Source organism: Semicossyphus pulcher, unplaced genomic scaffold, assembly GCF_022749685.1.
Source record: "Semicossyphus pulcher isolate SPU_LCO1_2020_fin unplaced genomic scaffold, fSemPul1.0.p SCAF_19, whole genome shotgun sequence".
In the NCBI taxonomy this organism is placed as follows: Eukaryota; Metazoa; Chordata; class Actinopteri; order Labriformes; family Labridae; genus Semicossyphus; species Semicossyphus pulcher.
In genome coordinates, this window is record NW_027211692.1 from 4208572 (window position 1) to 4235797 (window position 27226).

At 45.5% G+C, this 27226-nt stretch overlaps 1 protein-coding gene across 1 annotated transcript; it reads left to right on the forward strand.

The window, feature by feature from the left end:
* The first annotated feature begins 4099 nt into the window (after positions 1 to 4099).
* galnt17 (polypeptide N-acetylgalactosaminyltransferase 17) lies at positions 4100 to 26248 on the forward strand. Its single transcript, XM_069668924.1, has 12 exons — positions 4100 to 4669; positions 4773 to 5143; positions 6214 to 6397; positions 11354 to 11520; positions 16604 to 16778; positions 17462 to 17659; positions 19045 to 19162; positions 19574 to 19759; positions 19917 to 20054; positions 21262 to 21357; positions 23331 to 23492; positions 25066 to 26248. Exons 2-12 carry the CDS (start codon positions 4903 to 4905, stop codon positions 25198 to 25200), a joined length of 1800 nt encoding a protein of 599 aa, XP_069525025.1. The 5' UTR covers positions 4100 to 4669; positions 4773 to 4902; the 3' UTR covers positions 25201 to 26248.
* Positions 26249 to 27226: the final 978 nt, after the last annotated feature.

Sequence of the window (27226 nt, forward strand, 5' to 3'; positions counted from 1 at the left end):
ATATATAGAATATCAAGTGCTGACATCCTGTATAGAGTACAGTCAAACTTCAGCAATGTATGTGTTAAAGGAGATCAGTCTCACACTGAACTACTGAGATGTTGATCCGGGTGCGACCTGGCTGATGCACTTTACCGTGGTTTGCAGTTACCTGTAGATGATGTCTTTGAGTTGAAACAGATGGCAGGCAGAACGGATTGTGGATAAATGTGTTTATTTATAGCTCATCGGTGAGGGTCCATGGCAGATACAATCCAATAACAGTGACACAGCCCTCGCGGTGCAGCAGTCAAAACCTGTATGCCCTTCCAGGATCACACACCTAACCTGACAGGGCTCTTCCTCACCATTTATACCTGTAGCTGTCGCATCATAGCGACACCCTCAGTACCAACAAATCATTACAACCACAACACTCCGGCTCTTACAGTATGTTTTTCTTTCATTTTAAACTACCTGCAGCACATAGAGTACTTTATGCTTATGATTTTGAAGGCCGATATTGATATTTATTAGTAAAAATCATTGTACAATATACTGTATGTGCCATAGATCCGTTCGACTCTCTCTATAAACTAGAGACATACTGAGGAGCCCATTTAACAGGTGATAGATGAACTTCTTATCGTTCTTTGTAAAATTGTATCACAGTGATGCTGTCTCTAAAAAACCTCCTGTACCTGTTCTGCAATTTCTTATTGCTAACAGACCGACACGTCTACTGATAATGGTTCATCTGCAATAAGCTGTAAGATGTTATATATTGAACTGAACTTGTCCATCCTCTGCCTGTGTTGTCTTACCTCTATATAACCTGCAGTGTGAGCACGAAATGCAAGTGTGGATTTGCATTTGTTCAAGGGCAAACTCCAAAGACAGCTCGGCAGGTAAATCAGATGTAGACCCTGACAGACACATGAGCGTTACACTTCACCCCCCGAGCACAGTCAGCCTCAGTTTGAGCTTATTTCCTGGGGTTGAATGCAGTTCAACTTTCTTTCTCCAAACATGAACTGTCCGCCACTTGACTGGCTCGTCTGCACCAACTCGAGGGGCTGACAAGAGTGCTTGAGACTATCACGTTCACCCCTTCAACAAATATCAAGTCAAACCTACCCCTACTCTTCTTTCTTACCTGGTTGTTGTCTGCTGTCATGAAATCCCTCCCTCTTACATTTCTGTCTTTTGTTCTCTTCAGCATCTCAGCGTGCCTCCTCTCTACTGCTTTAGGATTTTTTCTCCCTTTGAATTCTGATTCCTCCCCAGTGTCTGCGCTCTCCTCTCGCCTTTTCTAACACTCTATTCTCCCCGTTTCTCTGTATCTCTGTCTCCTCCTGTGCGTCTCACTGATGCTCGCTCTCTCTTCTCTTGATGTTTCTTTCTGTTTCTTCATTCTTCTCTCACAATCTAGCTCTAGTTTTGATCTCACTATACCACTCTTTCCCCCAGTATTTCTCCCGCTCACACACACTCAGACTGTCTCTTTCCTGCTGGGTTGCCTGCAGATCAGAGTTGGCATGTCTCTCAGTAAGCTGCAGAGTTACCGAGCTCCTTGATTCATCCCAGCTATCTGGGTGACCCATTTCTGCACAAACTCACACATTTCATGGTGTGAAATGAAGAACTGTTTTAACACATCACTTCAATATAGCTTTGCTACCAGCATGATTTTATTTCTCCTCCATAGATCGAGAAATCCAGCCTTAGAACTCCCAAAAATGGAGTACCACAGGGCTCTGTTCTTGGTCCACCATAAAGGTATTCACCAAGGCCTCACATTTAAGTCCTATAATGCATGCATTTGTTTTCCAGCTCCTCCTGGGGGATTGCAAGGCGTTCCCAGGCCAGACGAGATATATAATCCCTCCAGCGAGCTCTGGGTCTGCCCCGGGGTCTCCTCCCAGTTGGACGTGCCCAGAAAACCTCCAAAGGGAGGTGCCCATGAGGCATCCTAATCAGATGTCCGAACCACCTCAATTGGCTCCTTGAGATGCGAAGTAGTAGTGGTTCTACTCCGAACTCCCTCCGGATGTCAGAGCTCCTTACCCTCTCTCTAAGGCTGAGCAAAGACACCCTTCGGAGAAAACTCATCTCGGCCGCTTGTATCCGCAATCTCATTCTTTCGGTCACTACCCAAAGCTCGTGACCACAGGTGAGGGTTGGAACATGGATCGACTGGTAAATCGAAAGCTTTGCCTTCAGCCTCAGCTCCCTCTTCACCGCGAAGGTCCGGTACAACGCCTGCATTACCGCTGATGCTGGGAACGCCTTTGAATCCTCAAGGACGAGCTGGAAAATGTTGCTGGGGAGAGGGCCCCAGATAAGCGGAAGATAATGGATGGATGGAATGCATTAATTTTTAATGTTTGTGAATTCGAGCCCAGCAGTTTTGGATTTTAATTCACTTTTACAAAAACGTCATTGGTTGGCGTACATCGCCGTCACTATTCTTTCTTTTCCTTGTCTTAGCTTTCCTTCGTGCAATGTCCTCTTTGGTCACGATGCCTCTGCCATAATGTCCACACTGGAATACAGAAGTTGCTTCTTCCTATTGCTAGATTCTGCCTCATAGTTTGTGGCTAGTGATGTAGGGCTGTAAAATAGTAAGCACTTCTAATGGCAGTTTGGACAAGTGCAAGAAAAGCCCAATTTTAAGGTATATTTTGCAACTTATACATTTTTTATTCATCCAACATCTTAGTTGCTTAGCATATAAAACACCAGTGCATTTCTACGCTCAAGGCATAGGCACTATAGCCGGTCGCCAAGGGCACCACGTTCTGAGGGACGCCTCACAGCAAACGTTTTGAATGTAGCCCCGGATACGAAGTCACATTGAAGTCTTCTGTCTATTAAAGTCGAGCTGAAACTGCATTTCGAGAGTATCTAGCTTCCGTGTTGGGACGTATTTCCGAGTGAAACAGGACGTGCAGGCGGGACATATCATTAGAGGGATTTGATTTGATCGTTGAGAAGTGGGCGTAGACAGACGTTCTCCACAGCGCAGTAGCTAGCTAACTGACCGAGCGTTCTTGGTGCTCTGCGGCTAAATGTTGCAGATTGATTGGTTGAAATTGTTTGGTGCTAACTTACGTAAGCACACATGAAATTTAGTTTTACCAGAAGAAAAAATTATCGAATTTTGATATAAGAATACGAAGAAATTGATTTTCTGTAATTTTGTTTGGCCTACACTGTCAAATCGATGCACAATATTACCGGGGACGTGATCTAAAAGGATTAAAATGACATTTTTAATTTCACCTCGACTTTAAAACCCGGAGGCGGAGCCAATTGTTACGTTGTTAGGTTCTCTGATTCTCAATAAAGACTGATATTGTGGACTGTACAGTTTTGAGTCAACATCCTCTTTTGTATCTGTTAACCAAATGTCTCCATCAATTGGACTCCACTTTGCAACAGATATTGAGGATGACTTTTTTGCATACAAAGGACGTTATTGTTTTTTGTGTTACATAACATTGGTTGGGAATGGCATTGGCATAAACAACAATCTGAGACGCCCCTAGTTTTGTAACCCTAATTCGTAACATCTGGCTCCGCCTCTGATTCAAAACATTAAATGACTCAACACAATATGAAGTAATCCTGCAGCTTAAACTACAAAGCAATATATCTCGTTACATTCCCTACATTTACTTTATGTGCATTTGTTATACATAGGCTTATAAAGGAAGTACTTTTGTTTGTAATAGAATAGTTATATTTTGGTGTTCCTCGTGTCACTTTTACTTCAGTTAGAAAACATCTAAAAACGTATTTATTGTCCAGAAACCACAGGGTGCCACATCAGATATTCTCAGGCTCAATAACCTGATTCATAAAACACATTTAGAGTCAACAGGGGGGGACGTATCGATCCAGAATCCCCAATGTGGGAACCAGTGTAGAATATTTGAATCTTCCCTAATTCTGTATAATTGGTTGGCGGTGAAGAGACACCCCACCCGCCTCCCCACCCTCCAACCCCCCCCCGACCTGATCTGAAGTAAAACGTCGCGGGATCCACTCCACGTTTTTCCCTGCGCCCTTAATAAGAGCTGTGTGGCTTATAAGGAGAATAAGAGGAAATAACAAGCCAACAAACAAGAAGGGCGTGCAGAATAACAGGAAAACGCTGGTATGTGCTGACTGAATGAGAGAAGATGTGAGGGAAAAAACCGGCTCATTTCTCTCTGCTGCTGCTGCTGCTGCTGCGTTCCCGGAGCATCCGTACCATCACCGGAGGATGCTGCATCTCTTTCACCGCTGCTATCTGCTCTCAATCCGCGCGGTCTCCTTATCCCACTGTGGATATCGCAGCGTGTGAAGATGATATGCGATCGGGCTTTCGGAGAGCAGAGAGATTAACTGAACGTTCAGGAGGTGTTCCCGGAGCATCTGCACGGATTTTTCTGCGCGCAGTCCTCCTCAGTGTCGGACGCGAGGGAGGGAGAAGAGGGAGACTTGATAATCTCCTCACTGTTTAATTATTTAGGAGGATCTGTTCCTCAAGCTCAACATATGCTGGAGTCTTTGTCTTAACATCCTCCGTGAATGATCTTAAAGCCGGCGTGCAGTGACGGTGACACGGATGAAAACCGATGGCCAGGCGCCCCAAATTTGCTCAGAAGGGGGATGCAACCTAGAATAACCCCGGTGCCAAATGGTAAGAGAGCAGATTTATGACCAGGAATCAGTGCAATGCCTCAAACTGCAGTTACTGTTGTTCTTTTCTCTGACTGAACCCGGTGTCTGAATTATCCCTGCAGCTTTCCGCACATCCCAAGCCGAGGGAGCCCTGAATCTGTGACACGTACCGCTTCTCCGGAGTCTCTCCCCCTCCTCCCTCCTGCCCACCCCCCCTCCACCACCCGGAGCCCGGACACCGGCGACTTTTTAATGGCTTTTGTGTTCAGAAGATGGAGGGTCTTACTGGTGCTGAACGTGATTGCGGTTGCTGGGTTCATGACTTTCTGGGCCAGGTGCAACACACGCAGCGTCCAAGCCGCCGGTCCCGAGGCTCCGGCTGACGGGAGGAGGCCCCGGGGCAACGGGACGGCGCAGGGGCCCAACATCAGCCATGAGGTGCTGCTGAAGAGGCTCAGCTCGCTGGAGGACGTGGTGTACAGGCAGTTAAACGGTAAGAGTAGTGTATCATTCATACTGTAGTTACCTTATTTCCCCCAACAGGAAGAATGATGTGATGAATGGCATGAATATGTGACACGGTATAATGAGAAAGACTTGATGAAGTTCCTTAATACTGTCTAACCTCATAGAACCCTATAGAGAGAATCTCCGGGCCTCTCACTGAGCAAACACCTGTCACGTTATTTCCTGCCACATTCAGGCATGTGTGATGAATGCCTGCTGAAAATCTAAATCCACCTCACTGACAGAAATGTCCCAAACTGTGACATAAATCTAACAGTTACTGCAGCTATAGATCAACAGAGACGTTTGCACATAAAGCATTTCATTCTGGGGTCATGTGTTGGTTGGATTTTGTAACGGAGTGAATAAAAATGAGGCTCCTCTTCATGCAAAGTTATCTTACAAAGACAAGAACATTTGCTGCCACAGATTTCTTTTAACGTTTTCAATCAAAGTTCTGTTTAAGATATTAAAAAAAGTAATTATTTAGTAATAGTTTTCACCTTATAATTAAGTGTTGTGCTTAAAGAGACCATGTGTTTGTTCAACGGGGGAGGTCAAAGGTCAGGGTTAACTACAGAGCCGAGGCTTTTAGGGATTCAGCCTTCAGGACCCTCGAGCAGGATGTTTGCCAACACAGAGGCCTGCACGCAGCTTCTCACCCTGCAGGATAGTCACTTTAATCACTTTGCCTCCCACAAATGAACCCAATCACACTCAGAGGAATCTTATTTTATCCTTAATTGGAAACAGCGAAAGCCTTGAAGCTTCATTAGCAGCCTGCAGCCTAGAAATGTGCACAAGAACTACTGACCCCAGTGAGAGCAGGAATGGGACTATTTTACACGTCCCTGTTAGTGAAATGTGCACATATAGTGAAAGAAGTGAGAGAGAATCTGGGCCAGCACTAGTCATGATGTGAGTTCAGCTCAGAGGTTCACCTGTTGTGACAGCCACCTACTACACACTGGCTATCAGCTGTAAGCCACAGAGTGCCTTACTGAGAGCAGAGCGACTCCTGACATGAAGTCCCGTAATCTCGTCTGCCTCTTCCAGGTCTGTCCAAATCTCTGGGTCTGATCGAGGGCTTCGGGGGTCGAGGTAAAGGCGGCCTCCCTTCCACGCTGTCTCCGTCTGAGGACAGCGACGCCAAATACCTGAGGGAGAAATACGGCTACAACGCCTACCTCAGCGACAGAATCTCTCTGGACCGCACCATACCCGACCACCGGCCCAGCAAGTGAGTGCATGTGGTGGTATCTTACTGTAACTTGTGGTTATATCCGCTCAATGAAGATGAATGGGATTCTGTTTGTGTTGCTCTCTGTGCTTTACATTATGTTTTGGTAAAGAGTAGCTGTGCTGGCGTCCTGTCCACTGACGCGTTATGAGATTTAATTTGTTTTTAAAGTTTTCCTTAAAAAAGTAAAATCAGTCACACGGTAGAAAAACTTTATGCTCCCATGCAGCTCTCGTAACAACTCGTCCACTGCACATGACGTCACTCACTGTGCTTAAAGGAGCATTGATCAACACTGAATAACACATTATACATGCACTTCTTTCCTCACATGATACATGACTGCTCCTATAACTATGGATTCACAGTTTGTGGCTCGTGCAGTAGTTCCGGTGGTAGCGGCTCGGTGTGGTCTGTGCGTCGTCCAGACAAACTGGAGACAAGCTGCTGATGAATTATTGAAATGGAGCGTAGTGATAGTTCAGGCAGAGAACTCAAGTCCCACTTGCATTAGCTGATTGGCATCAGCTGTTTCATTCATGCTGCACAATGAGAGGATCATTCACAGCTGTGAGTCACATCCAATCCATTCATGCAGGTGTAACGCGGCCGTTTGAACCCTCGTTGTAGCTAACCACGTGGATGAAAGTTGGGCACCGTCAGTATGAAACTTGCAGTAGAATTTTTCTCTGCAATAAGAACAGTGACAGCTAGAGACGCTTCAGTCATGAACGATTCGTTCAAAGAGAACAAATCTTTTTAGTGACGAAATGATCCGTTCAGTTCGATGCATTGATTCGTTCCTGCCGTTCACTCTGCTCAGATCGCGGCTCCCCGATCCTTCCTCCTGTCAGAAACCCAGACTGACTGATGTTAGCACGCACCCATAGACTCTTGGAGGAGGGCTGTATTTATCAAAAGACCATGTCATTGGTTAGGAGAACTGCTGAACGTATCACTTGACCGAATGTCTCTCTCTCTCACTCACTCACTGAACGAGTGGTCCTCGTGAACGATACGACCTGATTACGAACAAAAGTGGGGCGGAAGTGAACTGCAAATGTCACTGAGCGACTCGGTGAGCGAGTCTCATGCACCAAAACATCTCTACACGTCCAACGGAACTGCGTCTGACTGAGCCTTTTGGAGGAGGGCTGTATTTATTGGTTAGGACAGGGGCAGGGAACCCGCGGCTTCCTGTGGCTTTGCCAGAAAAGAAAAAACGTTTTGTCCATTTTAATTTTCATCATTATAGTTGAAGCAAAGTGTTTTTACATTCTCTAACTGTAAAAAATGTGCAGCCTATACACCAAATCATTATGTTGCCAACCTAAATGTGCGTCATATCCTGCGTCTACATTTAGACTTAATAGGCTGCGTTACCTTTATTGTAAAATTCAAATATGTTTGCGGCTCCAGGTAAAAATGGCTCCTTAAATAGAAAAGGTTCCTGACCCCTGGGTTAGGAGAACTACGGAACGTATCACTTGACCGAATGTGTCACTCACTCGTCCACTGAACGAGAACGGTCCTCATGACTGATAGGACCCGACTCCGAACGAAAGTGGGGCGGCAGTAAACCAGAAATGTCGCTGAACGACTCGGTGACCGAGTCTCGTGAACGAATGTTGCAGCTTTGAAGATCCAGATCGCTGCAGGGACCGATAACTGCCATCTCTGTGTTCTAGTATCTCTCTGATGTCTCTGTAACATCCAACTTCATAGCACTGTACTGCTTGTGCAGTCTGAGCATTTGAATTTTCCTGCACCAGTAGAAAATAAACTCTTTGCTTGCTCTATTTATTAAAAACTGATTTTGATGTTTGTAATGTTTTTATGATCACAGCGTCTCTAAACATAATACGATGTAACACCCCTCGTGCACGTAAAGGTTTGTCCTTTAAGCTCTTTGTCTGTTTGCCTCTTGCTCTCATGTTTGATGAAGCTGCAGTATCAGGGTGGCTATTGATCTCCACACATGCACGCATGGACACACACACACACACACACACACACACACACACACAGTCCATGCATTAGCCTTTTATATGACATCAGATGATTTTGTGCTTGAACTCGTGCTCATCAGACGTCTCCGTGCAGATCACTGTATCTGCATGCACGCTGTGGTTTTCCCATTAACGCTCCTCTGAAGAGGCTGTCTCTGGTAATGCAGTAACAGCCCTTCAATTTGAAGTCAGTGATGATGAGGAAGTCCTCGGTCCACCGCTGCCACCAGCTGTGTGTGTGTGTGTGTGTGTGTAGTCTGGTGGTGGTAGAGTGCAGGGATCAGAATCCAGCGCTCTGATTTGTCACTCGGGGGGTCTTTTATGTTGCTGGGATCAAAGTGGCGTGTGAAGCGTGTTGGGGTGTGATATCTCCGGGCTTAGCTGCAGCATGTAAGCTGGAGTCTGAGGAGTCCGCTATGTTTGGCTGAAGGTCCCTTTAAAGCGCAGAGCCAGAGGCAGCGGTGAAACGAGAGGAGAGAGGGAGGAAGAAACAAAGATTACATGTCAACGAGGAGAAGCGTAAAACAGGAACACGGTCGTTTAGGGGATAAATCTGCTTACTGTCTCTTCAGGGATATTACATTTACATGTCCAAACCTTCACAACATGTTACTCATGAAGAGTCGACTAATGCATGAGCCATAGACATGTCGGTATGGCTACAGACATGCCAAAAGAAGAGCCGGCAGCTGAGTCCCACAGTCACACTCAGATGAGTGAATGAAGCTGTACTTGTGATGTGACGGCTTCACACTCTCACACTTCTAATCATTCGTGCTGCTCTCTTCTCTCTGCTGCGCGCTGCTGTTACTGGTTACACTCATTTGCACCACCCCTGCTTCCTGCTGTTGCTCCCTCTGTAATTGCAGTGGCTTCTCTTGCCTTATACATAATGTACGTACAGTATATTCTCTGCATCAGAGCCGTATCTGCTGGCTCTTTCTCTGCAGACCCCTCTGGGCTTCTTTTATTTCATGCGTTCCCCTCAGACTGCTGCACTGCTGCTCGCGTTCATTCAGGGAGCTTCTTCAAACACAGAGCCGTCTTTGTAGCTCGATGGGCATTTGTTCCCAAATATAGTGTCTCTGACAGTTGAATAAAATAAACGCAAAGTATCTTCCATCATTGTGTGTTTGATATTTATAATTAAACATTTTTAAGTTTCCTGTCAAATATTTTTTTAAAACTTGAGGGTTTCCTGCCAGAAAAGCCTAAAAAAATGTCTCTATATGTATGAATACTTCAGGTCAAAATGTTGATGATGCCAACATCCATTTTTATGCCGATGACACTGTGATATATTGATCTGCATGGTTCCTCCGTTACGGAGCCTGCAGCCACATTGCAACCTGTTTTAAATATTGTTCACATTCAGCTGTCACAACTAAAGCTGCTTCTAAACACCGATAAAACCAAAGTAATGAATTTCTCAAACGCTCGAAAGAAGCCTGTTGATATTCTTACTGCACAGGGAAAGAAGTTAGAAGTTGTTTGTTGTTATAAATATGTTGGTATTTGGCTTAAACCCCGGGTCCTGTTTCTCCCCTGAGGCACGGAGAAGACGGATCTCTGCTACGTTCTTACCGGTTCTTAATTATGGTGATGTGTTGTACATGAATGCACCTTGCTTGCGTATGTTAGATACAGCATATCACAGCGTATTGTCTTGTTGGCCATCTCTAACACGTCGTAGGCTCGGTCGGTGGTACTCGTTCATTTATAAAGCCATTAAACTCCTATCATTACGGTGGCCCTGAAGTGCAAATCACAACGGCAAAAGAGAAAACACAATGGCATTAACCAAACCGGAAAAGGTAGGTACCCTCGGGTGACATGAATCGTCGCTGATTGGACTGGTCCGTCCTTTGAACCGGGAGGACAACACCGCCAGTCAAACGTAAAGAAAGGAACACGCCGCGATGTATTGCCAAAATTGTGGCAAAGAGTTCGAGGAAAAAACGAACTTCTGCAGTGATTGCGGGAAAAGGCTGCAAGAAGACGGTGACGACACTTACCTGCATCAAAGTAAACTTTAATAGAAGCGAGTACGTTGTCACTGACGGCGCTCATATTTTCATAACATGTAAACCATGTCCTTCCGGTTCAAAGGACCGACCAATCAGCGATGTTTCATGTGCCCGAGGGTACCTACCTTTTTCCGGTTTGGTTAATGTCGTGGTGTTTTCTGATTTGCCGTTGTGATTTGCACTTCAGGGCCACCGTATATCATACATTTGCACGTTGACTGTGCAGAGATCAGACTGTATCGTCTGTGATCTCTGGATGTGGTCTTGATGTCTGCTCCGAGTGCAAGGACCGAACTGGGAAAGGTTTATGTTTTCTGCTCCCCTCACTTTGAGTAGCCTTCAAAATGTCTGGAAGCTCAGAGCGTTGGTCCTGCTGCCTGAGTTTTAAAGCTCATATAAGTACAATGGTGAACGTAAATGTTTTGTCTTCTGTGTCTCACTGTTGTTGATGTGTTTTGTCTGTAACTTGTAGGCTGCTGCCACGTCTCCCTTGGAAATAAGATCTTTGATCTCAGTACCTTACCTGGTAAATTATGGGTTAAATAAAAAGTGGAGAAGAAGTGAAGTAAAGAAGTAAAGGGAGAAGTACAAAAGGTGTTTCCTGTGAGCCACAGCCTGACCCTGCCGCCTCTTTCCTCTTCATTAGAGTTGTTTAAACAGAACAGTAAAACACAGGCCTGCTATCTGCATTAGACACTCACTGAATTTGCAGTCTGGTTGGCTGAACAGGAAGCCGCACATGTTTTGCCTTTCAGCCTCATCGAACAAGATGTCAGCAGCTCCGTGGAGGCTCTTTGGTCTTTTACAGCAATGATGGAAGATGAGTGAAGCGTGCAAAGCTCAGAGCGCAGGCTTCGCAGGCAAGCGTGGAAGGCTTCTCTTTTACAGATGGTGTGCTGTGTTTGCGTGTCTCCCTGCAGATGCAGAAAGGTCAGCTACCCGAGAGACCTCCCCCAGATCTCCCTCATCTTCATCTTCGTCAACGAGGCTCTGTCGGTGATCCTGCGCTCGGTCCACTCGGCTGTCAATCACACGCCGGCTCACTTGCTCAAGGAAATCATCCTGGTGGACGACAACAGCGATGACGGTGAGTAGAAATGAAAGATTTTCTTTCCCCAAAACCTCAGATTAGTTTGATTTGAATCTGTTGTTTCTAAAGTGGAAACAGTTTCTGCCTGAGGAGGCCGACGAAGAGAGCGCAGAACCACAGGAGGGAGAGAGACGGCTCCAGGCAGCCCTCTGGGTTTTATACACGTTCCAACAACAATGGAGGAGACAACAAACCGAAACTGCAGTTATCGTTCAGGATTCTTGTAATGTGGTTTCATCCCATTCAGAAGGTTTGATCAGCTGAAATTATTTCACTCAGCCGGCGTCAGAGGCAGCAGAATTTTATTTCTGTGATTTTCAAAAGGAGACGAGCAGATAAAAGTTACAAAGAGGAGCTAAGCGGCTGCTTTTCCGCTCTCTGCAACTGCTGCGAGTAAACAGTAATCTACTATGGCTGAACAGACAAAGAAAAGATGGATGACTACAGATACAACTTCAGCAATAACTGAACATCCAAAGAAAAAGAAACAAACTTGACGCTCAGATGAAGCAAACAGTCTGAAAAGGAAAATCAAGAGTTACAACCGGAGCCAGCCGTGGACGTCTTTTATTGTGTTTTCTGTGTTTGTACAAATCATCACTGATCAGTCACTGATGCGTGTTTACAAAATGTATCAATATCATGGTCGAACACTCAAAACTAAACATGTGACTTTAAGGTGACAGCTTTGTGGCCGACCCGCCCCGGGCTCGCTGAGCTGCACAGAGGTTTGTACTTAGCTGCCTAAGAATGTGAGAAAAGCTCTAATAACAAAATAATCTATAAAGTGGCTTCACAGGGATTCTTCAAAGTAGGAGATTCGCTCATCTGATGTCTTGCCGAGCTTTAGACGAGAAGATCGATACCTCCCTCGTGTATTTATGGTCAATATGAAGCTTCAGCAGCAGCGGCTTCGTTTAGCTCACAGACTGGAGTGAAGGGAAACAGCTAACCTGGCTTTGTGCAGCATCCGCAGCATCCTGAGCTCGTTTCCACTTTACATGAAGATTTGCTTCATCTCATCAGTTGCAGAGTGGGAATTTAAACACATTAAACTCATGGTCTGCAACCTTGTTTCACCTGAGAGCTACTTGCATCACATCGCTGTAATCGCTGGTGGCGCCCCGTGTTGGTTCTTCTGTGAACCTCTCACAGGACCTCTCATCCCCTGCATTAAACACATAAATCATATGTTCTTACTTGTTGCATGTTTCTCCTCATGAACATGCACATATATAGCTTTCTGACATGCTGTCATAAAGGACAAAGGCATCAACCTTGTCATACATCTCAGTTGGCCTGACATGGTGATGGGCACCTCCTTGCCAAAAGCCGTCGTCATTGTTTTTGAGCGGCAGCGTTTGCTGAGGTGACTGACGGTGTCGGCTTTTTGCACAGCAGACTGGCAGAGTGAGGCGGAGCGCCACAATCGGATGTCACGGGGAGAGATGTGCCTGTCTTATTTATTGGGCAGGCCCGCAAAGCCGGGCTTTGTGAGAGGAGAGAGATGAGGGGAGGGGAAGGAGATGAAACTGGCAGACCGAAAACAAGAGAGGGGGTACAAGAAGATAAAGAGCAAGACGTGTTGGTGTAAGAGAGAAATTATGGAAGAGGGGATAGAAAGAGAGAAAGAAACGTGGAGGAACGAAGAGGCTGAAGAGGTTTAAATAGGCAAAGTAAAAAGGAGGTAGAAGGAAGAAGCGATGAGAGAATGAAAGGAGAGCGGAAAGAGCTTACCAGGCTATTAGAGAAAGTGGCAGAACGAGAGAGGGTGGGGGGGGAGACACAGAGGCTGTAAGATAAATCTGTAAGAGGTCGGACACAGAGGAGAGAGCGGAAGGTGATGGGTATCCATGAGAGAGAGAGAGAGAGAGAGAGCAATCAGACAGAACAGGAGAAAGACAAATAAGGAGGAAATGGGAAGAAAGAGATGAGATAGTGGAGGATTTAAAGGATAAGGCGGCTGTTATTCTATTTGTCTTATTTCCAGCAAATCTCACCAGAAGACCAGAAACAACAAAGCATTAGTCTGTCGCTCCACACTTCCTGTCTGTTTCCCTGAGCCTAAAGATCAGCGGGCTCCGCCGCAGGCTGCGACCTCATGTGCCACAAACATACTGTATGGCTTCATCAGAATAAAGAGGCTTACCCGTCTAATGGAAGAGGAGTGTACTGTTGTGTTCAGTGAACGATGTCAAGCAGGAAATAATGCATTTGCTTGTTCCAGCTGCGGCTCAGGGATCCGGTTTATGACTATGTTCTTCTCTTCTTCTTCTATGACTTACTCCGACTGTGGATGATGACATTGTGCTTATTAAGTCAGGTGCAGAGATCTTGCAGAGCCAGTCATCTGATCAGACAGGTTGTAAACAAACCTCCAGGTTAGCAAGATCATCAAGGTGCAAACAAAATCTGTCTGTCGTCAATCCATCAGGAGAAACACGATGCCCCGGGAAAAAGCCGCTGTCAGTCAAAGCTGGTGTTCTCTGTAATACATAGAAGCAAGAATATTTGAAATTGGCGCCACAGCTCGTGGTTTCGCCCATTCTACATTCCTACAACACCCAGCATGCATTGCGCCCCTCCCTCTGAAAGGAACGGCCCAGTGAGAGACACTGGAGAGAAATACTACTGTTTTTGCTGCAGGCAACGGCTCAGAGTGGGACAGAATATACCGGTGCATCGTCTAAAAAACCTTCAGGTCTGCAGTCGACATTTCAAACTTGATGATTTTGATCGAGACATGACATCGGAGGCGGGCGTCTAGATTGAGGAAGTGTAGTTTAGCGAGCTCCCTGGCTTCTCCAACGGGCCCGGGAAAACCTCCGACAGACTACGTAAAGCGCATCATCTTGGGAGGTTTTTCCGGGCCCATTGGAGAAGCGGATAGCGTCCTCCAAAGGCACAGAGCATAATGCCATTAGCTCCCCATGATAGCATGATAGGACTGAAAAATCAGTGAACTGGCCCTTTAATGGCTTTTTGACAACAGTGGAAGTGACATTTTAGTGGTTTAATTTCTTCGATGCTTTCTGGTCTTTTCATGGGATTTGTCAGAGATAAGAAACATATAAAATATCACACGATGATAAAATATCTTTATGGAACATTAAAGGGGGAGTGAGCGGACAGAGAGACAGCTGAACCCCTCCGCTCCTCTCTGACTTTAAACTGATGGTTGGCTCAGAGCCACATTTCCATCACAGAGGGGACAAGATTGCAGCGACGCAGAGGGCGAGGCATCCAAACACAAACACTCAGCACTCTCACTGCCTGCACGAGTCACCTGGCTCTGTGGCCTCGCAGCGTGCACACTCGAGTGTATGAATAACGTGTGAGCGTGTGAGACGGAGAGGAAGAAGACACAGCATCGGCAATGAGTTTGTGATCAAGAGTCTGTGTGAGCGAGAGAGAAATAAAGAGGCAGAGAGAAAGAGATGAAAAACACAGAGGGAATGAGAAATGTGCTTTTTTGTTTAAGGGAATGTGTGTGTGTGTGTGTGTCTGTGTGTGTGTGTGTGTGCGTGTGCGTGTGTGTGTGTGTGTTTGCGATGCAGAGGAAGAAGTGTTTGAGTCCAGAGGGGAAAGGCTGATGAGTTGATGGAGAGATCAAAGGTGGAGCAGTGGATGTCTCTCCTGAAGCTGCAGACTGTGACTGTTAAAAAATGCACCACAGGCAGCAGAAGGAGCAGATTTATGTCGTCTCTCTGTTTCTGCATCTTTGTGTGTTTGTGTTCATAAAACCTGATTTTTATTTGGTTGTTTATGTTTGTCAGGCCGCGGCAAAGCTTCTGTATCCGACGCATAGTTGGAGAGAATATCTGATGATTTTTAAATAATGCTATGAAACGGGAGATATCGTTGATGTGAAGCTGATTTATGTCAATGTTAATTATATTTTCAAACTTTGCATTAAAGTGGTAATCTCCAAGATCTCAGTTTCGCTCTCTTTGGCGCCACCTATGGTGATAAACGGTAACTGTGGGAGCACACTTCCCAGATATCCAGACAGTGCTGCATGTGTGACGTCCACGGTCGGCTCCGGTTGTAACTCTTGATTTTCCTGGCTGACGGTCGCTTTCCTTTTCAGACTGTTTGCTTCATCTGAGCGTCGAGTTTGTTTCTTCTTCTTTGGATTTTCACTTCTTGTTGAAGTTGTATCTGTAGTCATCCATCTTTTCTTTGTTTGTTCAGCCATAGTAGATTACTGTTTACTCACAACACTTGCAGAGACCGGAAAAGCAGCCGCTTAGCTCCGCCTACCCTCTCTGGCAGACCAACCACTGCTGGCTGATGGGAAACACGTCACTAACTGTGCGCCGCTTGGGATTTATTCCACCAAAGTCGCCACAGACACCCAGTCTGTAATACTGCAAATGCAAAGGCTTTCATCAGTGGGCCATCGGCTCAATCACCATTGTGTTACCTCATTCGGCGATAGATAGACTTAACACACATTTATTTAGTTTTATTTTAAGTTTTATAAACTATCCTTATTTAAACATGTATGGCAACATTTGTTCTTTCAGCTGTTGCTATCGTTTATGGCGTAGAAATGTTAATGTGTTTTCTGTGTGCGACAGCATTTCTAAATTGGATCTTAAAGATGTTCGTCCCTTGATTTTTGCTAATTTTCACATATTAAGTTCAGTCTGTACTGAGCTGTTGGTAATGTGACACATTTGTTTTTTGGCTCACTAGTTGTGTTAAGTGACGCACTCCTACTCCTACTTCCTCTTTTGAAATGGCAACATGGTCATATATTTTTTACTGGCTTTTCCTCTGTGCTCTGGTTTTAGTCATCCAGCTCATGCTGATTCAAAGCTTCAACCAGGTCCAGTCGCCTTTTTGATTAAACTGTGAATAAAATGAAACTTTAAGGAGAGGTACAGAGAAATGATCTCTTCTCTGAATACAATGATCAGGGTCAGTTACTGCTCTGTGCAGCAAACATGCAGCTTAGCAGGAGTTCAACATTTGTTCAAGGTCACATCAGGAGGAAGGATGATGCTGATACAGTCTCTCTAAATCTGCTTTTGCTTTGTCTGGTGTGTGACGTTTTTGTGTTTTCGGACTGCAGAGCAGCTGAAGGGACCCCTGGAGGAGTACGTGAACAAGCGCTACCCCGGCCTGGTGAAGATCGTCAGGAACCAGAAGAGAGAGGGACTCATCCGAGCCCGGATCGAGGGCTGGAAGGTCGCCACCGCAGAGGTGACGGGGTTCTTTGACGCCCACGTGGAGTTCACCCCGTCATGGTGAGTAATTCTGGCATGTTGAGAGAACAACTATTGACACCTACTTTCACCAACATGATAACAGCAGTAACAAGAAGGGCCTGTAAGGATCACTTTTAAAAGAGAGAAACAAAAGTGCTTCACAGAATCATTGCAGAGAGGACAGAGGAGAGCAGCGGCAGACGCACACAAAGTCATTTCACACCTGAGAAGTTTTAAGATAAGGAGCGAAGGAGAAGGTAGAGCCTGTAGAATCAGGATAACAAGATACCAGAGGACATATAGCTCGTCAAACAACAAACAAAACATAAGACAAGCAATAAACAAGACACCGCTCAGAGGCCTCCTCGCAAAGTTCATTTCAAGGAATCTTTTGAGAGATGAGCCTGATCTGGCTGAGACATAAACACTTACAACGTTTCTGCCACGTCCCGCTGACAGCTTTTTGTAGGTCTCCTTTTTCGTTTTCCAGCCAAGTGTGTACTTTAGAGTTCGTTCACACCCCGACTCACTCAGCATAAACAGACACATGCCCCCCGAGCTGCACTGAGCTCAATCAAATGGAATGAGTAATAAAGTCGGTACAACTTGAGGGACTCTGTAACTGACAGAAGTGGGCGAGCGGGTGGAGATCTAAGAGAAGCTCTGAGCCGCCTGTTAGTTTGTGTCTGTAAAAAGTTTGTATGTGTTTACGCTCCTCTCAGGGCCGAGCCGGTTCTGGCCCGGATAAAAGAGGACCACAAGAGGATCATTCTGCCCTCCATCGACAACATCAAACACGACACGTTTGAGGTGGAGCGCTACGAGAACTCGGGCCACGGCTACAACTGGGAGCTGTGGTGCATGTACATCAACCCGCCCAAACAGTGGTGGGACGAGGGCGACATATCGGCCCCCATCAGGTGAGAAGACTTCGCCCAGACAGCGACAGAATAAAACCACGGCATGTTTACTGGTTTGCTCAGAAGGACAAATGAGGGTCTCAGTTGTATTTGCACGGACTTATCTTTGTCATTGCTTTCAGATTTTCATTAAAAGTGCCAGTGTGTTTTGAGGAAGCAGTTTTTTTTTAACCGTCAGTGTGACTGCAAATTAGAGAAAGTTGTTTGGGAGACTTATCTGAGTAAACAAACGAGGGGGAAGGAACAAATAATCTCTTGATTGAGTCCCAGACTCCATCAAACTTACAGAGCGAGTCGCTGCAAATGGGATTTTTATAATCACTTTTTTACACAAATGTTTGTGTTGAATCCAACTTTCAGCATTTATTTCAAGAGAAAACAATGCGAGAAATGCCCGGATGTTTGAGTATGAGACGCGAGCTCACTGGTTGTACTCAACCGCCCCAAAATGCATTGCGGCTATTCAGCTTCTACTATGAAGGATGGACCTGAGATCAGACCGGACATATGTAAATGATTAAGTCACGTGATACGAAGAAGATGGCTCTGAGTACGATGCCAACGGCATCCTAATAGTCAGGTTAGTAGGCAGTATGCAGTACATACTGTTTGAGTATGTAGTAGGCAGAGAAACTGTATATAAAGATGGACGACGTGTCTCCATCTGTTCTCATTGAAGCCAAAACAGCCCCCATGATAGGCGCCGCCATCTCGGCTAGTGACGTCATTTGGAGCCAGAGTTGCGCTGTAGAGATCGGTGGGTGGCGTCTTTAACAGCAGAACAGCCTCTTTGTGTTGGTCTGAAGCAGACGTTCACAGATATGGAAATTTTATTGACTGAAATGAAATTTATTGACTGACTGTAGTGATTGTTTTGGTTACGTCTCCTCTCACTGTTCCTCCTCCACGCTAATCCGGAACAGATCGGCTGCAGGAGCTGGATTGGTCAACAGAGCTGTCAATCATCCTTTAACCTCATCAAATAACTTATTAAAAATTACTAATGAACACTTGGACATAAATCAGCCTGATAAGAACTATAATGACAGAAACCATGTTTGAGAAAAATTTATTTGGCGTGTATTTTGGATTTTATAGTTTGACTCATGTCCCATCTGTTAACATGGAGGAGGCGGGGCTTATGACCGATACTGCAGCCAGTCAGCAGGGGGCGATAGAGAGGGTTTCACTTTTAGGGAGCTGTCATGTCGTCCATCTTTTTAAACAGTCTGTGGTGAAAACATGTAAATCACATTCTGAACATCTGCATGTAAATAAAACTACACCAACATTCACAGGTACAAAGCCTCATAAACCTCACCTGCAGAGTGTGACTCAGTGTTTAGTGTCACTGCTTTTTATACGTTGGTGTTTCCTCACTGCAGGACTCCCGCCATGATCGGCTGCTCCTTTGTGGCCAACCGCGACTACTTTGGCGAACTCGGCCTGCTCGACTCCGGCATGGACGTCTACGGAGGGGAGAACATCGAACTGGGCATCAGGGTTTGTGTGTCACCCAGTTTCCTCCTCTCCCGCTCCCTCTTTGCCCCTGTAGGTTTAAGTGGAGCAGTGGCCACCATAGCGTGGCACGGCTGATAAATGAGGCCCCATTAGGAGTCCTGGAGGAGCGGCCCTGTGCAGCTCACGGCAGGGCAGTGGAGATAAATAGGTCACGTAGAGCGGGAAGGTCTGAGAGTATATTTCTGTACATTCGGAGAGATTGAAGAGGCTGTTGTTGTTCTGCAGGGTCACTGAGCTGTTTCTGCTGAGAAGCAAAAACAGCACGAGAAACAGAATGTAACATACACAAAAGATGGATTTGATATATATTATAAACATCAAGCTTTCATACTCAGATGTCAAATAGAAATTATGAAGTTAATTTCCCTCTTCTGCGTCCCCTTCTCCCTGCAGGTGTGGCTGTGTGGAGGCAGCATGGAGGTGCTGCCGTGCTCCAGGGTGGCTCACATCGCACGCATGAAGAAGCCCTACCACAGCAACATCGCCTTCCACACACGCCGTAACGCCCTGCGCGTGGCTGAGGTCTGGATGGACGAGTACAAGTCCAACGTCTATCTGGCCTGGAACATCCCCATGGAGGTGAGAGGGGGGGGCGTTACTATGGCAATTAGTTAAATCTTGATTGCAATCGATAGAAGATAGAACAATCATTTGTGTTTAAATGTCCTGGATGACCGTTCGAACTGTTCATGTGTAAAAAGATGACTTCCCATAATGAGTCCCTGTGCTCATGCAGAACCACGGTATTGATTACGGAGACGTCTCTCAGAGGGTCGCGCTGAGGAAGAGTCTGCAGTGTAAAAGCTTCGAGTGGTACCTCGACAACGTTTACCCAGAGATGAGGAGGTACAACAACACGCTGTTCTACGGAGAGGTGAGTCAGCAGTTAGACCGACATCAAGGAGAAAGAGAGGGTAGGATGGGTTTTTATTGTCACTGTTATAAAAACTCTTGTGTCTCTTTGGTACGGACAAAACAAGACAAACATTAAAAACATGCTAAAAAAAGGCACAGTGATAATTAAGAGCAGTTATATATGACATTAAATAAATAGTGGAGTGCTTGTGCTATGATTGCGGCTGGTTGGAGGGGAATTATTGCACTCAGCAGCTGGCCTCAGCCTGTCTTTGGGGGGGCACACATTTTACCACCTGTGGAAAGTTGTTTCTAAAGCCGCTTTCCCACTGGTGAAAAAACACCTGGCTTTTCTGCTGAGTGGGAAATGACTCTGCAGTAGAACTGGGTAATTATCGCCTCTCCGCCGTGATGCTATGCTCCGTCGGTAACTTCTGCAACTCCTTGTCATCTCAGCTACAAAAAGGATATTAGTCTGTCTGTCTGATTGTCCTGTATCTCCTCCCAGAGGGAAGAGGGGAGAACAGGTAGTGTCCAGGTGGGTGGGGTCTTTTATGATGCAGCTGGCTTTCCTACAGAGCCGACCAGTATCACTGAGAGGTTGGAGGGTTGTCCCAATCACCCGCTCTGCCGCCTTCACCACCCGCTGTTGGTCACTCTTGTCCTCCGCTGTGCAGCTGCTAAACCGTGCCGTGCAGCAGTAGGCCAGGAGGCCTTCAGTGGTGGCCCGATAGAAGTTTATCAGCAGGTGTTGTGGGAGGTGAGCCTGCTTGAGTCTCTGCTGGGCCTTCCCCACCTGATGGGAGATGTTAGTGGACCAGGTGAGGTCAGTTGCGATGGGAACTCTCAGGAACCTAAAACATTTCTCCAGAGGGCAGAGTGTTCAGTGTGCCTGGATTTAGTAATATATGTGATGTCTGGTGTACGTGCACAAATGGATGAAACCAGGGGAACAACAGATTGGAGAGAAATACGTCCTGTAGAGTCGGTACATAAATATCTGTAGCTCAAAACCAGAGACAGGAAGTACTCAAACATCTCCCTGCACACAGTCTGAGCTGTACCTACAATACAACAATCAAGATCTTCATCTTACAAGTCGTGTTACAAACATTTTAATTCCGACTGGCAGATTTTTTGAGAAAACCTAAATACAGTTTGAAAATCAGAGTTTAACCTGGCATCACTGCAGTTCTAATATCGACCGCTACTCTCCTTCATTTCAGATCCGTAACTCCAAAATAAGCCACCTGTGTATGGATCAGGGCATGAAGGAGAACCACACGGCCACCCTGCACCCCTGCCACGGATGGGGTCCTCAGGTACGGTATGGACACCACACGCTCGCAGAGTGCATCTCTCACCGCTGCCTCTCTGAAACACACGCGGCTCATTAGTGTCACTCTGATTTACAGCCGTGTTTCCCACACAGGCTCAGCTGTAATCCTCTTAGCGGAGACTTCTGCTGTCGGGCTAAAATGTTCATGTGTTGCACTTTTTTCTGCTGAGGTCCTCAGTCAGCAGTGTCAGATCCTCAGCCCTCAAACCCGCGGGGCGTCTCTTTTAAGTTCGCTGGAGTAAACAGGTGCTCCAGGGAATGCAAAGCTTAGCCACAGTTTGAAAATGCTAAAGGCTAGCTGAGCTAAAAATAAGAGATTGCTGCATAACATAACCGTGTACAAAAAACGTCCTTCAGTTGATTTATTAAGACAGACATCTGATGAAACAAACTCCTCAAGCTCCTCGCTTGAACTTAATGATCTTAGGTAGCAGCAGTGACCTCTAGAGGACCACATTATGTTAGAACCCAAAATATTCCCTCAACACCTGACATATGCACCGCAAACACATGGAACAATTTGAAATCTACGGAAGCCCTGAGCGGACATGCATCCATACATTTTATTTACTCTGTTTTCCCGCAATAACAAGATATTCCTGCTCGTTTTTTCTCGTATCTCGGGAAAACAAAGCTTTCCCATTATAACGGATTAATTTAGCCCATTATCTCAAGATAACGAAGCTCGCTTTCTCCCTGATAACAGGATCCTTTTCCAGTGTTCTAGACAACAGAACAACAGGCTGGTCTCTGTGATATTACAGACCAGGACATGCTATGCTGCCATTGCCCACACTGATAAAGTTTAGCATGTTTGTTCGTCGTTTTGTGCTTTTACAACTCTGTAGATACGAGTTATGATCATCAGACGTTATGGTGGTGCCGCGTTATCACGGGAATACTGAGTAAATATTATGTGTACATTTCCGTAGCAAAGACACCTTTCTTTAATCTTTAAAGCTCCTGTAGGAGTTTTTAGCTAATTCTGAAATTGCCTGAAACACTGATGCCTCAATATGAGCTGCAAAAGCAAACAAGACCATCAGCAACAAGATTATTTCTTTATAGTTATTTTAAATGCCTGAAACCACTGCAGGGGGGAAGGTGTCAGGCGAGGCGGTTAACTGCACGCTGCCAAATCAGCCTTGTTTCTATATTTTCCCTGGCAAAGATTCACAGCGAGTGATACCAAGTGATATGTTTTAATGTTAAATAAAAGAAGGATGACATTTTTACACATCAGCAAACAGATAGGAGGTCCCACTTTGTCCACAGGGGTCGCCAACATAAACGCAAACCGAAGGTTCCTCACAGGAGCTTTAAATACAAAGATGGTCAAATCTGAGAAATATGTTCCCAGATATTACCATCAATAAAGAAGAAATACTCGTTTATCTTTGAATATTTTAGTTTTCCAGGAAGTGAGACGAAAACGCTGAAAAAAACATTTGGTTAAAGAAGCCGGAGGAGCAAAATGCTTTCAGACAGTGGTGATGTTTTCTGGCTCTGGAGTTTTCACTTCCTACACAAAGAGGACTTTTTTTAGTACCAGACGACCCTGAAATTTGATTAAGGCGAACTAATCTTTGCGATCTCAGTTGGTCTGGACATTGTTGAGGAAACACTGTGATTTGACTGATGAGAGGGGCCGGGTTATACAGGAAGATTACGGACTGCAGCAACAGGCAGAGCACTTTGTGCAGCACCGAGACGCATCAAACCTCTGGGCACTATGTGGACCCTTCTGTTAATCAGAGTAAAGGAAAGGAAACAACTTGTATTATTCATTGGGTTCAAGCTTAGGCCATCACTGCAGGTTAGTTTCTGCATGTGTTCACCTAATGTTCACAAACAGATCGGCTCTCTCAGTCGTGTTCTTATTAAAATGTGGCTACAAGGTTTAGGGACTGACCGCAGACAAAACCATGTCTGTGTCGTCTCCGTGTTTTCCTCCAGTTGGGGCGTTACACCAAAGAGGGGCAGCTGTTCCTCGGCCCTCTGGGCAGCACGGGGGACGACACCCGCTGCGTGGTGGACGATCAGATGAGCAGCTTTCCTCAGCTCCTCAACTGTGACAAGGTGACCAACGTGAAGCAGAAGACGTGGCATTTCAATCAGGTGAGACGTTTTTACAACAAAGTCATAGATTTTGGAGGAAAGGCAGAATTGGTTTGAATGTGGTTAGATAAAATAAGCTTTAACCTTTTACTGTAGAGGCTGTTTGAAGTGAAATCGTGACCTTGAAACACAATTTTCATCCTTATTGATAATTTTTCACGGTGTTATCACCCAAAAATACTGCTACTACTATCGCCGCTCTCCCCTCATCTTGTCTTGGCGTTTATTTTCTTGTTGGTTACGTAAGACGAAAACCTTTCGTAGGTCATCTCTCCATCAGTCCTTCAGTTCCACCTGAGAAAGTTAGAGTCAAAGCTTTTAAGCTTTATTTGCTGGAATAAGTGAGCACACACAGAGAGCTCAGCAGACCTTTAGCCGCAGTGATCCTTTATCACACAGCGTGAAGAGCAGTGACGAGTCCAGCTGAAGCAGGCGGCAGTTTCCTCCGTCACTAACGTCTCAAACCTGCAACAATTTATTTTGTTTTTTGTGGAGTTATTTTGCATTCACAGTTCTTTGTATTCCTTTTACAATATCTTAGGAACACCTGGAGGGAGTTTCTTCAAATTTTGCACAACTGTTCACTTGGAGTCAAGTATGAACTGATTAGATTTTGGTGGTCAGAGGTCAAAGGTCAAGGTCACCGTGACCTCACAAAACACATTTCTGGTTATAACTCCAGAATTCCTACACTAATTATGTTAAAAGTTGGCACAAACGTCCTCTTTGACTCTATGAACTGATTAGATTTTGGTGGTCAAAGGTTAAAGGTCAAAATCACCGTGATCTCACGTCCATCCCTTTCTTGTGAACACTATGTCTCAGGAATGCCTTGAAGGAAGTTCTTAAAATTTGGCAATAACGTCTATCTGGACTCAAGGATGATCTGAGTAGATTTTGGTGGTCAAAGGTCAAAGGTCAACTGTCACTGTGACCTCACAAAACACATTTGAGGCCATAACTCAATAATTCATACACTAATTATGACAAGATTTCATACAAATTTCTAATAGTTTAAAAAGATGAAGTGATGACATTTTATACCCAAAAGGTGAAAGGTCAGTTTCACTGTGACAGCATCATGCTTCATATTGTCACTCCAATGCAATTCTTATTGCTTTAGACCCCAAAGGTGCTTCATGTGTATGAATCCACCCTTTTCACTTCCTCTCACTGGATGACAACAGGACAGGGCGCCTCCTGCTCCTCTGGTGATCCACATCGAGCTCTTTGATCTGCTAATATTGAACTGGAGGTGATGATGATTGCATCATGTGTCAAAGCTCGTGAGGGCAGCATTTCTCACTGGAATCAAACATGTCGCCAAAACATGCACTTAATACCTTTTGTTTGATAACTCCAACATCTACAGTCACAGACAGGAATACAACCGCAGGGTGGTGACTCTAGTTTCAGCATCAGAACATTATTAATAATACATTACCTGAGAGGATTAACTGCGAAACATGTGTCCACCTGAGCCTTTGCTCCTGTCACATCCTGTCACATGTGGTACACAGCGGCGTCTGTAAACCCTGATAAACCCTGACCGTGTCTCTCCTCCCGCCTGCAGAATGAATCCATCATAAACCGAGCGACGGGACGCTGCCTGGAGGTGGTGCCGGCGAACGTTTACTTTGGCCACCTGCTGGTCCTGCAGCCCTGCTCCGGGCAGAGGTGGACCATCAAGAACAACATGAAGCAGTAGTCCACGGCCCGATTTCACTGGGACCAACGACACCAGAGGCCAATTTACAGAGATGTCACGTGACCTCAGCTTGGCCTACATGTGAGGCAGAGGCTCCTCCCCTTCAAATAATGGTTCTTAAGAGATGAGCGCTTTGAACGTCTCGGTGCGTTCAAAATTCAAGTTTTAGCATGGGGACTGTTTCTCTCAAACTGTTGACGTGGCGTTGCCATGACTCCTGTACGTGCCACTTCTCTGCAATGTTTTTAGGTTTAAGGATGAAGATTTGATCAGCCAAAACTGTGTTGTGTCTAATGTGGGACAAAAAAAGGTTTCTACCGTCATCCTCCAAATGTTTCTGCATCATTTCACTCTGTATCATGTCGTGTGCTAAAGGCCGAGTAAAAGAATCAGACAGCTGGGATTAAAGTTTCAGTAACATGCACTGATCAGAAAACATTGGTAGTTTGTTGTAGGTCTCATCGGTGGTTAGATTTTATGTCTGCTTGTGACAGGCATCAGTTTAACAGTGACGTCGACATTAATGCCGACAGAAGCCAACAGCCTGTAAATACTTATAATTTGAAGAAGAAGGCGTCTAATATTTGAGCCTGTTTTTATAGGTATTGTGAATCATCTCCAAACTCACTCTGTCGAGGGCTACTGGACTCAATCATGGTTTTATATGTGGTGGACGCATTAGTCTTTTGATTTTTTACTCAACTCAAGTACATCTTGTAGCATGATTGTAAGTACTGTATGCACACAGGGACAAAGTTTAATTGAGCTGGGCTGATTTATCGTTTCCTGCCGAGTGCCATAACCGCTGCAGACGGCCGGACTGCCCGGCTGCAGCCTGAAGCACTTTCTCGGACACAGAGACAGACGCACTCTCTGAGGGGAGGAGTCAATCAGGAACAGAAAAGTGCACAAATGGATCGATCGTGGAGATGCTGGAGGCCTTTCAGGTCAGTATTGTTAATGTACTGAGATGTATATGATGTCATATATTCAATTAGTTCAATGTTATCAGTTGGATTTTTGCTTCCAAGATTGTCTTCCAATAAACAACTGGTTTCCTGGTTCTTGTTGGTTCATGTGTCGGAGGGAAGCAGGGGCGGAGCCCAACTGGGGGCCAACTGGGGCACTGACTTATGCAGGGGTGGCATAAAGACACACGCTCGTATTAATAGCATTTAATTAATCCTTCCTTCTAAGCTTAATTCATGAAGGACTCAAACAGAAGATGTATGACCAGAGTAACAGTTTGAAGTACTAAAGGACTCCCAGGCCACCCCTCTGGATCCGCCCCTGGAGGGAAGAATACAGTCTTTTAATTCTTTAGTCTTTTTTTCTGCCTTTATTGATCGTGAGGTCAGTGGATAGTGTCGAAACGGCATGAAACGCAGCACAGGGCTGAGGGTGGGAGTCCAACACGGGCCGCCGCATCGAGGCCTGTATGTTTGTCTTATATGGTGCGTTCCATTTACCTCGGCAGTCAGGATTCTGAACTGGGAATGACGCAACACCCGAGTTCACCGCGTTCCAGTACAAGTCGGAAAACCAAGTTGGACGCCTCCAGTAAAACAGTTATTGTGCTTGCTCTCTTGGAACACAGACAACTACAGAACAAATACGTGATCCACAACATGTCCACAGATAGAAACACTGTGTGTGCGACTGAGTCAGTGACACAAATAAGACAGAAGGGATAATAAACAGTAGCTTTATACGCAGATAGCTCTAGCAGGTTAGCCATTACAATACCAGTGGATAACAGCGCATTATGCCGTATTTTGTGCTTACAAACACCACAACAACATGTCCACAGGTAGAAGTTTGACATGTGAGGTCAGGGTTGGTGAGGTTCCTTTGACTTTCCGAGTCGGAAATCTGACCTCAGGTGACGTTCCAGTTGAAATGTCTGACTGGGGACTCGAGTACAAATGGAACGCACCATTATCACTTTAGTTTAATGAACTGTGAATATTTAGTTGCTCTCAAACTGTCCTTGTGAAAAACTATTATTTTCATTCACTTAGAAACC

Coding starts and splice junctions, on each gene's coding strand:
- galnt17 (XM_069668924.1), top strand. CDS start 4,903: ATGGCTTTTGTGTTCAGAAGATGGAGGGTCTTACTGGTGCTGAACGTG. Junction 20,055..21,261: donor ACACGCTGTTCTACGGAGAG/GTGAGTCAGCAG, acceptor CCTTCATTTCAG/ATCCGTAACTCCAAAATAAG. Junction 23,493..25,065: donor AGACGTGGCATTTCAATCAG/GTGAGACGTTTT, acceptor TCCCGCCTGCAG/AATGAATCCATCATAAACCG.